This window comes from Puma concolor, chromosome B4 (assembly GCF_028749965.1).
Source record: "Puma concolor isolate L17-30 chromosome B4, mPumCon1.1.hap2, whole genome shotgun sequence".
Classification (NCBI taxonomy): Eukaryota; Metazoa; Chordata; class Mammalia; order Carnivora; family Felidae; genus Puma; species Puma concolor.
In genome coordinates this window covers 34,657,579-34,670,035 of record NC_141673.1, presented here as the reverse complement: position 1 = coordinate 34,670,035, position 12,457 = coordinate 34,657,579, and the positions used below count along the sequence as shown (strand labels likewise).

Sequence of the window (12,457 nt, the reverse complement as noted above, 5' to 3'; positions counted from 1 at the left end):
ACAGGATTTTTACTTATTCGATTTTATATTTGCATCTTTTTTCTTCTATGGAAATTTCTGGTTCCCAATAACATTAACATAATTGTTCTTTATTTTTTTCCTCCTTTTCACTCTCCTTTCTGTGTGTGTGTGTGTGTGTGTGTGTGTGTGTGTGTGTGTGTGTGTATCTGTGTTTGTGTCTGTGTACACATGCACATACTTAGTGAAAATAAATAAGGACCATACAAATAAGAAAAAAAAAACAGGCTATTTATTCAGAGACTGCTATAGCAAGGGACTCAGCCACTATCAGTTGCCTTTGGCATAGTCTCAAAGGCAGGGGGGAGAGTAGGAAACCTTTAGTGGAGAAAGGGAGAGAGAAAAAAAAGATCTTCAGGTATGGTCTAATTGGAGGGTTTGGGCAGGGGGAAGGTATTAAAGTGGGCAGCTAGAAAGTAGGACATATTGTGTGATTGGTTGGGAAGCTTATTTGGCTAGCTTTGGTTGATCCTAAGTTGGAAGTAGGGACAAAAGTAGGGAGGCTGACAGTCATTGACAAAATCTTGACCATTCTTGGCTACTTGTTGCTGAGGTTGTGGTTTGGCTTTCAAGGCTAGTTGCTGCAGAGGTTATGAGTGACTTCTATTGTCATGTATGTTCTGGCTATTGTCCATATATTCCAGTTCTCCATATATAGATTTTCCATGATAACAATACCAATATTATTACTAACAATATGATTATTGAAAACATATTTAAGGTATCTTCTGTAGTTAAATTTGTCTTTTGAGTATATTTGACTAGGAATAAATATATTTTAAAGTCACTTTAAATAACTTCCGTGTGTATATGCCCCCAGCGTAAAATATATTTTTGTATCTCTTCAGGACTTCCTTTTTATTTCATATTTGTTTGTTTTATAGTTATCTTATGCATGTGCACAGTTCCAAAGTCAAATCTAAGAAAGGTATATTCAGAGAAGTCTGGTTTCTGTTGCTATATCTTGCATCCTATTTTCTGCCTCTATACTTAATGATTTTTAAAATTAATTTCATAACTTTTATTTGTAAATATTAACAACCACATATACATATATGAATATATTTGAGTGTATATGTTTATATAATTTATGTATTTATTGTATATTTATATGCAAAGTTGCATAAAAATGGCAGCATAGAATATACACTTGTTTCTATCTTGTTTTTTTATACTTAATGGGTCTTAGATCTCACTCCCTAGTAGTATATAAAAGTACTTATTTAAAAGCTACAGAGTTCTTGGAGTTATAGTTAGGAAAGCTTTCTCGACTCCAAGATTATTAAGGAATCTGAATGATTTTAATTCTATTTTTATGTGCTTAGTTTATTTTAAAATGAAATTAGTTAATAGTTATGGGAAAAGATTATACCTTTCTAATATGGCCATTTGTATATGTTGAAATTTTCCTAAATGTGTGTTAGTTTATTTTATACACAATTATTTGAAAATGAGAAAAATTGGTTTTCCTTTGTATCTCTTTCTTCTTAGTTTAGAATGGGTCCTGGAGGAATTGTCAGATAATTGATTGGTTGACCTACATGTGCAGTTGAGGGAGTTTTAAAGATTCTTTTCTGCTTACCACAAGGAAAGTCTCCTGAGATTCAGAACTTTAGACACATGCAGTTGTTTAATTTATCTTACAGTTTTAAGTGTCACATAAAGTTCAAAAAACAGATTATTGAGCCATTAAACTAAGGGCTTAGATGTTTTATCTTCCTAATGGGATAACACAGAGAATCTGGTTTGTAGTTTGATCTATAACCTTGTATAACATGCTTTAAATTTTTGTTTAGGCAGTTTGGAAGGGCTTCCTTTTGCGAAAGAAACTGACAACAGCTTTAGAGGCTATTAAGAATGAAGAATCTGAAGAAGAATATGAAGAAATAAATTTGGAGGATTTTACATTTGATGAAGTAAGTACCAACCACAACGTATAAATATAGGTCTTAAAAATGTTTAGTATACTGTTTTGGAGCTAAATCAGTTTTTAAGATTTTTATCCTCTTAACACTATGTCATAGATTATTTTAAACAACACTTGAAAAGGTATGCTTCTGATTTCTTAATATCCTCTTTATTTACTCTACAAGCATGTACAGTATGTGACTGTGCTCCGAGAATATTAACAAGAGTTTGTGCGTACTTTTTGACAAAATGATTTGCACAATGTTTTGTTTATCAGTTATCCTTCATTAAATACAACTCTGAGCTTATGTATGCCCTGCTCAACAGTCTTTTGTAGTTCTTTGTTGCCTCGCAAAATGAGAACACCCTCTATATTGTTAATGTAAGAGTCCACAGTAAGGTACCAAAGTGTAAAGACATCCATACCACTTCTGTGACTTCCAAATGCTCCAACCAAATCGAGCACTGTTTTATCATACAGAGCACTAGCCTTTTACATTAGTTTTACTCACTGTTTCCTCTTAGTTACACCCACATAAACACCACTCTGATGAAGATGTAAAACATATGAACATCTCCAGACTTCCTCATGCCTCTGCAGTATTCATACCTCCATCATCATAGATTAGTTTTCCCTATTTTGAACTTCCTATAGGTGGAATCATACAGTATGTAATCTTATTATTTCATGTAATATTATGTCCATAAGATTTATCTATGTTGTTGAGTATAGTTGTATATATACCAATCTTAAAAATACCCACTTTTTGGTGCACTTGGGTGGCTCAGTCAGTTAGTTAAGTGTCCAACTCTGGATTTCAGCTCAGGTCGTGATCTCCTAATTTGTTGGGTTGAGCCTAGGGTTGGGCACTGTCCTGACAGTGCGGAACCTGCTTGGGATTCTCTCTCTCCCTCTCTGCTCCTCCTTGGCTTGTGCACACCCAGGTGTGCACATGCTCTCTCTCTCTCTCTCAAAAAAATAAGTAAATAAATAAAAAGAAAATACCCACTTTTTATCTATTATTTGAGTATGCTACTTTTTAAATCTATTATTTGAACACACCATTTTTTTATTTGAATACATACACTTTGAATAGTAATCTATTCTACTATTGGAAGATATTTGTTGTTAATTCTAGTATTGCCTATTAAAGCTAAATGCTATGAACATTCTTGTGCATGTCTTCTGATGTACATAGTCACATTTCTTTTAGGAATAGAATTTCTGGGCCTTAACATTCACCTGTGTTTAGTTGATAGTGCCTAATGGTATTCCAAAGTGATTATATCAGTTCATAGCCCTATCAGAAGAATATGGGTGTTTTAGAGGAGCTCTATCTTCACAACACTTTGTATTTTCATGTCTTTTTCTTCCATTCCAGTAGGTGTGTGGTGGTATAGCTATTGTTGTTTTAATTTTCATTTGTCATAATTAATAATTTTGAATACCTTTTAAAATGCATATTGGCCATTTAGATATTCACTTTTGTGATATGATCAAGTGTTTGTGTATTTTTTCATTGGGTTGTATATCTTTTCTTCTTATTGATTTGTAGAAGTTCTATATATATTCTGAATACTACTCTCTTTTCCCTTGCAACTATTCTAACCTCTGTGGCTTACCTTTTCACTGTCTTTATGGTTAATTTTAATGAACAGAATGTTTCTAATTTCAAATAAAAAATTTAATTGTTGTGTTATATGAGAAATCTTTGCTTACTCCTAGATCATTAAGATATTCTAGAAACTTTATAGCTTTCAGCATTTAAATCTAGATGCACCTGGAATTAATTTTTGTTTATAGTGTGAAGGAGGGGTCATGTTCTTCTTGGGTCAAATGAATCTGTAAATCAACTTGGGAGAAATAATATTTTTTAGTCTATTACTTTTTAAAATCCATGAACATAGACTATCCCACAATTTATGTAAGCCATTAAAAATCTCTGTAAAAATGCTTTGTAGGTTTCATCATAGAGGTTTTGTACATTTTTGGTTAGATTTATCGGATATTTTCTGATATTATATTTTTGTATATTGACCTTATATTCAGCCACTTTGTTAAAATCACTTATTAATTTTAGTAGGTTATCTCTCAGGTCTTTGGTATTCTGTATACACATCATGTCATCTGAGAACAATTACATTTTTTTTTTCCAATTCTTATGCCTTTTATTTGTTTTGTTTGTGCATTTGTTTGTTTTTGATTTACTATTTCCGGTAAAATGTTGAATAGTGGTGATATTAGTTTTCATCATTTTCTAGCTTCTGGTCTTTGGATGAAAGCTTTCAGTATTCCACCACTAAGTAAGAGTTTTAATATAGGTTTCTTGTAGAAACTCTATATTTGATTAAGGAAGTTACCTTCCTTAACATATTTTTACCATTCCAAGAGGCTAATATGATGATGATGATGATGATGATGATGATGATGATGATTTTATATATGAGTTCTATTTTATCAAATACTTTTTATGCATATAACAGTGATTTTCAAACTTTAACTCTTATATTCTTAGAATAAACCAACTTAGCTGTAATGTATTATCTTTTTTATTATCTCTGAATTTGGTTTACTAGTAGAACTTGGATGTATAAATTTTCTTTTTTATAAAACTGTTAATTTAGATTTTGGTATCAAAGTTATGTTGGCCATATACATTTCATCGGGAAATGTTTCCTCTGTTTTGTTTTCTGAAAGAGTTTGCTGTAATATTGATTTTATTTGTTTCTTAAAAATGTGTCTCAGCATATAATATATTTGGGGAAATGTTCCATGAGCATTTGAAAAGAATTTTAAGTATATTGTTACTAAAATCACAGTTATTTCAAGTTTATTAATTGTGGTTTTAAAAATCTTCTGAGTCCTCAGTGACTTTGGGAGGAAGAATTCTGTTATTGACCGAAGGATGCTAAAATCTCTTACTATGATTGTGGGTTTCTCTAAATGAACTTATAGTTCTGTCAAATTTTGCCTCATACTTTGAAGCTACATTATTAGGGCATCACATTTTGTATAGGAAGTGATTGTATCATTGACAATTTCATCATAATAAAATTCCCTTGTTTAACTCTAGGTTCCCTCTTTAACCAAATGCCTTAGTGGCTACTTCCTCTGATATTTCATACCTACAACAACTTTCTTTTGGCTGGTAATTTTATAGTAATAGATATTTTTCTAGCCATTCCCATTTAACATTTCTGTGTTTTATATTTAAAATTATTATATCATAAGAGACTATAATTAGGTTTTGCTTATTTTTATATTCCATTCTGATAGTATTTCATTAACATATTCAAATTATTTTAATATTTTTTATAGAATATAATTAGATTTATCAATACCATCTTTGTATGAGTTTTTTGTTTGTCGTATGTATTCTATGTATATTTTTTTAGGTTTTTATTGCCCTCTCTTGCATGAATCAAGTTTTTGTTTGTTTTCCTTTTCCCCCCTTCATTAGCTTGTTGGTTTGTGGTTATGTTTTTCCATGTACTTCATTTTTTCCTGCATTAACAAGCTTCCATCTGCATTTATTTTCCTTCCCCTGAAGGATTTGTTTTAGTAATTATTTAACTTCAGATGCGTTTTTTGTCATTTGAACACTTCTTTTACTTTAAAACTTGAAGGATATCTTCTCTAGGCATAGAATTCTAGGTAAAGTTTTTGTGTTCAAAGATGTTATTTCATTAGCTTCTGGCTTTCATAGACTCCGTTGAAAAGTCAGTACTAAATCTTAATTTTCTTCTCTGAAGATATCCTTCCACTCCTGGACTACTTTTAAGGTTCATTTTCTGTGTTTGTTTTTCAGCAAAGGTGTGATTTTCTTTGTATTTACTCTGTTTGTAGTAAGGAGGTTGAATGGCTTCTTGAATCTGTGGTTTATGTCTTTTACCAGTTTTGGAAATTTCTTGGCCAAGTATTTCAAACATTTAATCTTTTTCATTATTTCTCTTCTTTGAGGTAAAGTGCTTCCAAAAATGTATATGTTAGAATTTCTCATCATTTCACATTAGACTTTTCAACTCTGTTTTGAATTGTTATCTATTTTTGTGTGTGTGTGCTTCTGTGTTTTAATTTGCATGTTTTTTACTGACCTATCTTGTAGTTCACTAATTGTCTCTCTTGAGTTACCTAAGAATTTGTAGCCTATATTTTGAATTCTTAATTTTAGTTATTCCATTTTTTTATAGTTTTAGAATTTCTACTTATTTATTATAAATTCTGGTTAATGTTTAAGTTTTCTATCATCTTCTGTATTTTCTTGAATATACAAAGTATGGTATTTTCAAAATTTTCTCGGTTAATTGCAACATCTGGATCACTTGTAGGTTTATTTCTATTGACTGTTTATCTCTTGTATTTTGAGTTAGTTCTCCTTTTTGACATTCAATCTTTGATTAACTATCAGACATGAATGAAAAAAGTGTAAAGAGCCCGAAAGGTGTTTTCTTTCTCTAAAGAGGATTTAATTTGAATCTTGCAGGCAGATATTGTATGGAAGAGTTTCTTTGAGGCTTATTTTCAAGCTTTATTGACTGGTCTTTTTCTGGTTTCTCTTGGGGGCTGATCTAATATGGTGTCTCAACTAAGACTGACATATTTACCAGGTTACCCTCACCTTGTTTGTCCCTCGATTCTAACCCCTTTCTTCACAGCATCCAGTGACTGAAGAAGTTCCTTTTTAGCTTTTTAGTACAATAGGTATTCCTATTGCCCTTTGATTCTATGTGTCTCTCCTACACATATTCTACATGGAGTTGGAAAACACATGAAGGGGAATTTTATACATTACTTTGAGCTCACATTTCTGTGGCTCTTTTCTCTTGAGGATCTTGGTCCAATCCTAACTATCTTGGCATCCCTGCACTTTAACTTATGTGTCCTCATTCCAGTGAAACTGCTACAAGAAACTTCATATTTCTGCTTGGCTTCTTTTTCCTGTTAATAAAATTAAGAATTTTCTTGAGGGAAAATGTGGAGGGAAATATAGGATTCATATCAGCATGACACTCTACTTTCTAGGATCTTGGCTTTTTAAGTCCTGGATGCTTTGATTACCCTTGCGTGCCTTCAGCTCCTTTTTAAATGTAATAATTATAGATGTTCTCAGGATAATTTTAATTCTAATTAAAGCTATGCCAGAATGAAATGGACAGAACGAAATTTTTATAAATATTTCAGGTCAGTAGTTATCTTAAATATTTCAGGAATTGTTCTCACCACAATGAAGAAAACAGGTAAGATCCCTAACCTCACAGAGCTTACATTTAACTTGAAGTGATAAACAGTGAGTAAATACATAAATATATAGAATGCTATAAAAATACATTTTTACCTCTTTTTCATTGGTACCACTTTATTTTATTATTTTTTTGAAATTAAGAAAGATGTGCCTTTTTTTGAAAACTAAACATATAAATCATTAATAGAAAAGATCTCAAAGTTAGCCACTTGAAAAGCTTGGCATCAAAACTTCTTACCATTCATCTTCTAGGAAGTTAGTACTATGTAATGACTTTATTGTACAATTTGGGAAATTAAATGCTTCTCTTGAGTCTTTAGGATTATTTATGCTCCTTACTTAACAGTAATGAGTATCATAACAGGCTATGAAAGTACTGTGATGGCTAATGAATTATAGGTTTGAGTGACAATGTAGTATCAACCACTTTCCATGAGTTACATAGTATTTTCTTTTTATATACTTCTGAACATCAGTGCCAAATTGCAGAGGGCACATGTGTCTTTTCTCCTTTTCTTTCTCTTCTTTGCTAATTGCTTATTTCACCTTAGGCATTTAATATATAGAATATGAAAACATTTACAAATTAATACTTATTTCTTCACTATTTTCCTTTCCAATGAGTTAACAACCATTAAGTAGCAGTCTAGGAATAAAGAACAACAAACTTTTAACTACTGCATTACAGCTGCTGAAAAGATCATGACTAGTCACTTAATAAGAAGGTATCAATGACTGGCAAGTGCAGTGTGGAAATTACCTAAAATGAACAGGCAGAGATAGAGACATGGGGACTGAGGATTCAGTGAATGCATCAAACAGCGTCACCACTTTATTTGAAAATCATCTTACAACTTAAGATGTCATGATTAAATGACCATGGAGTCCCTGTATCAGAATGTCTGTATGCTGGCAGAAGAAATAAGACATTTACTACTTGTCACATCAGGCAGGAGGAGCTTAGTGCTCCTATCTGTTCCCCTTTGCCCCCAAGTTGCACAGGGAGGAATCCAAAGAATTCCCCCCTAGGAATCCCAAGCCTAGGAAACCTTATATTTTAAAAAGGGCTACTACCAAACCTTTCCACTCCATGATCCAGAGGAAATGATTATCTTAATTATACCAGACAGCAAAGAAATTTTTCCTTCTGCCCCAGAGGGAAACACTAGAAGACTATCTCTATCTTCTGAGTCTATTAGCTATAGTAACATCTTTGAAAAGATAGTCCAGAACAACAACTCTTGTACGTTAGGCAGAAATGTTAGAAACCTATAAAAAAATTGTCTCCCAATAATATGTAGTCCTTGTGTATACATGGCAAATTTTCCCATAAGACCCACTCTAGTAGGTCCCCCCAAATAATCGGACAGGAGCCAGGAGAAAATCCATTGGGTTATCCTCATAATGCATTTATTAAGGTTACTATCAATAGCCCAGGTATTTTCTCTTTAAGTTTCTGTACTGACTCCAACTAGGGGCTTTAATCCAGGTACAGCTGGAAGTATTAGCTACTGCACAGACTCTTGGGCCTCAAGGAAGAAGTTTAAATTCTGCCATCTAAAACAACCCTGGCCAGTGAGTCAAAACTGACTTGAATGATTTCTAGTGGTGTTTTCTTAAACATTTGAAGATGATTTATGACCAGAACTCCTTCCAGGTGGCATTTGTCCATCCCATGGGATGACTGAGAATGGGTATAGGGAAACGTCTAGTGTGGTACAGGTGGTACAGGTTCTGGGGCTATCCCTTGATATCCTGATCAACTTCTCTGTAATGTTAAGGGGAATCACTATCACACTGTGGTCACAGCCTTCTGGAAAGGAATGGCAGACCCAGCAATAAGTTAAATTTAAGGTTCTTGCAGCCACTTGGAAGGGCCATACAGCACATTTTCTTGTGGAAGAAGGCTTCAGGGGTAGTTCTGAAGGACAAAAATTATCCATGCCCCCCCTTTCCTCTACCTCTCAGAACGTAAGGTGTTCATTTCAAAGATGCTGGGTGGTGGTTATCCTCCACCCCCTCAAAATTCAAGTGTCCCGTTGCAGTAAATGCAACCTCACTTTTTTTTTCCTAATCATTCTCCATTCACACCTAGACCTTTTGAGTGGAAGGTTTAGGACAAGAGGAATAAATTCATTTTTAGAAAACTTAGCCAGGATTAAATTTGTATACCTTAAATCTCCTGTGGCCAGGCTGTGCCGTGAGGATGAGGATGTGCCAATCATGCTGGTCTGGGACTCACTGTTAGGGAAGAGGAATATGCATCATGCCCAGGAATTGTCAGGACAGAATCCTGAGTTGTCAAAGCAGGTCTGCCTTAACCTCGGTACAGTTTTTCCCACTCATTGCCTAGGAAGTAGCTGCAAGGGTATGATCCTTTTCTGGGGACAGTCACATTAACTGCCTTATCAGCGTGTTTGAATGGAAGGAAGTAAGACTGGTGGAGTCAGACTATCAGCTCATTGTTGAATAGCTTTTGTGATAAAAGGCAGTACCTGTCAGACTCCAATGGTCCAGAAAACCGTAAAATTATACAGACAAATTTCAAGGCCTGCAGTTAATATGGCCAAAGTCACCTGGCAACCTGAAAAGATATCAACAGTAAGGTATTGAAAGTTTAATGTAGTCAATTTTTCAATAGCAGACAGGGGCAAGGATCCATGCAATGTTACCTCTTTCACCATAGATGAAGGGGTAAATTTAGTAGAAGTAATGGGGCACCTGGGTGGCTCAGTCAGTTAAGCATCTGACTCTTGATTTCAGCTCAGGTCATGATCCCACAGTTTGTTAATTAGAGCCCTGCATCAAGCTTTGCACTGATAGTGTGGAACCTGCTTGGGATTCTCTCTCTCTCTCTCTCTCTCTCTCTCTCTCTCTCTCTCTCTGTCCCTCCCCTTCTCTATCTCTCTCTCTCTCTCAAAATAAATAAACTTAAAAAAACTGTTTGTTGGGGCGCCTGGGTGGCGCAGTCGGTTAAGTGTCCGACTTCAGCCAGGTCACGATCTCACGGTCCGTGAGTTTGAGCCCCGCGTCAGGCTCTGGGCTGATGGCTCAGAGCCTGGAGCCTGCTTCAGATTCTGTGTCTCCCTCTCTCTCTGCCCCTCCCCCGTTCATGCTCTGTCTCTCTCTGTCCCAAAAATAAATAAAAACGTTGAAAAAAAAATTAAAAAAAAAAAAAAACTGTTTGTAGAAGTCACAAGTCTAGCATGCATTAATAGCTTCAAACATAGAATGAAGCCTAATCGGTGATTTGATTCCAATCATCTCATCAGGGGATGGGACTTTACATTGGACATCCATATGAGTAATCAAAACAGTTCTGTAAACAACTGTGATTTGATTTTCCTGTGTGAGGACCCAAAACAGGTTGTCTGTAGTCAGCCGGTCTGTAGTTTTCCACATGGCAGACCAAACTGTGGACTGTTGGCCACAACCCAAGTGTCATTTGGGTTTCAGCTTATCTGAACCATCCCTGAACCAGACCAATAGGGGAACCTGGGTGAATTTAATCCAAGCCAGTAGCTCCAAGCCAGTAGCTCTGGTTCAGGCCATTGCGTTGAGGTAATGTTTCCCTGAGGATTATAGCTGCTACTTTCTCATGTCAAAGCCAGGATTCCACTGAGGCCAGGATGGCTATTTCTTTTGACAAGTGAGGCTTTGGAAGACCTTTCACCTTGTTAGTCATTGAATCTGAGCTGTTTCACCCCAAACCAGAACTATGAGGTCAGAGAGTCACAAGGCCTCCAACGGTCAATCATTTAGTTTCTAAAAGAGTCCAGCAGGAGCTTTTTTCCAATGGGAATATACCTGGTATCTGTGTTAGAAAGGCCACAAACCCAAAGCCACAAGGGATGCCTCTAGGTGGAGGCCAGAGGGTCCAATTGATAATATCATCAGTCACAGAATCTTCTATTGTTTCCAGTTCTGAAGGGGTCCAGTAAGATATTGGACCTACTTTTTTGTGGTAAAAAGCTGAAGAGATAATAGGGTTTTTTTGTTACTGTTGTTTTTTCTTTGTTTGTTTGTTTGGCCAGTGGAGAGATTGAGCAGTATATTTCTTCCATAGTCTCAAGAAATTACTTGACTAACCAATCCCTGAATGCTGTCTCCAGAATTTTGTTCAGATTTGTCGGTCAAGTCCTGCTGGCAGAGGTGTGATAATTCACTATTATCAGGACAGTTGAAACTAAGACTTTTTTTTGTTGTTGTTGTTGAGATATAATTCACATACCATTCTGACATGACAACCAACAGGATATCATCTATATAATGAAAGCTTTGGACATCAGAGGATAGACCCAATAGTCATCCAAGAGATGTCAAGTTAAGAGTTTGTCACACTAACATTTCTCTACCTGCAACTCTTCCCCTATTGGGATAATTGCCTCTGGCACTTATGGGATAGAAAAGTAAAACATGTGATATATCAACTTCTACTCTACAATTCAGATATAGAAGCAGCAATAGTACACTGAATTAGCCTAAAGAACCCCACCACAAGATAACTTCAGCTCCTTCCTCCACAGTGAACCATGTCTAAACCCCATAAGTTGAATCAATGTGGTCCATACCCTATGAGTCCAGAGTAGCATAGTGCCCTCTAGCACAGGGGAAAACACTATCTGTATCTTCCCAGGGTGTTAGCTATACACAGATCCTTGAAAAGATAGTCTGGAAAGAAAGCTGTCATAAGGCATGCAGAAATGGAGACTCATGAAGAATTGTCTGCTGGCCCTAAGCACTGATTATATACCACTCATAATGAACTTCTGAAATAGTGACGAATAAGACATTTTCTTGGGCCTTGAGTTCACAGTGCAAAGTGGATAACCTTTTTAAAATAATTATTTTAGCGGAAGCCTTAATAAGCCTAGGTCTCAATCTCCTTTAGAGGGAATTTTGGCCACTTTGCCATAAAATATCTATAGTAACTTAATACACATGTAAATAATAAGTATGTTAAGTCTAATGTGGCATAGTGATCTACACCAGAACTTTTATTTTTATTGTTTTTATTTTTATTTATTTATTTTTAATATTTATTTATTTTTGAGAGAGAGAGAGAGTGAGGGGAGGGGCAGAGAGAGGGAAACACAGAATCTGAAGCAGGCTCCAGGCTCTGAGCTGTGAGCACAGAGCCCAGTGTAGGGCTTGAACTCACGAACTGTGAGATCGTGACCTGAACCGAAGCTGGATGCCTAACTGACTGAGTCACCCAGGTGCCCCTATTTTGCACCTTTTAAATTACAGTAATTTTAGTTGATGCTTTTATTTGTCGATTTAATTTA

At 35.2% G+C, this 12,457-nt stretch overlaps 1 protein-coding gene across 3 annotated transcripts in view; it reads left to right on the top strand.

Moving 5' to 3' along the window:
- LRRIQ1 (leucine rich repeats and IQ motif containing 1) overlaps positions 1 to 12,457 on the top strand; it is a 230,869-nt gene that overhangs the window by 105,237 nt on the left and 113,175 nt on the right. For all 3 annotated transcript variants that reach the window (XM_086712713.1, XM_086712712.1, XM_086712711.1), the window contains exon 18: positions 1,815 to 1,934. In XM_086712713.1, the coding sequence (XP_086568839.1) occupies positions 1,815 to 1,934 (120 nt within the window). The remainder of the gene's footprint in view (positions 1 to 1,814; positions 1,935 to 12,457) is intronic.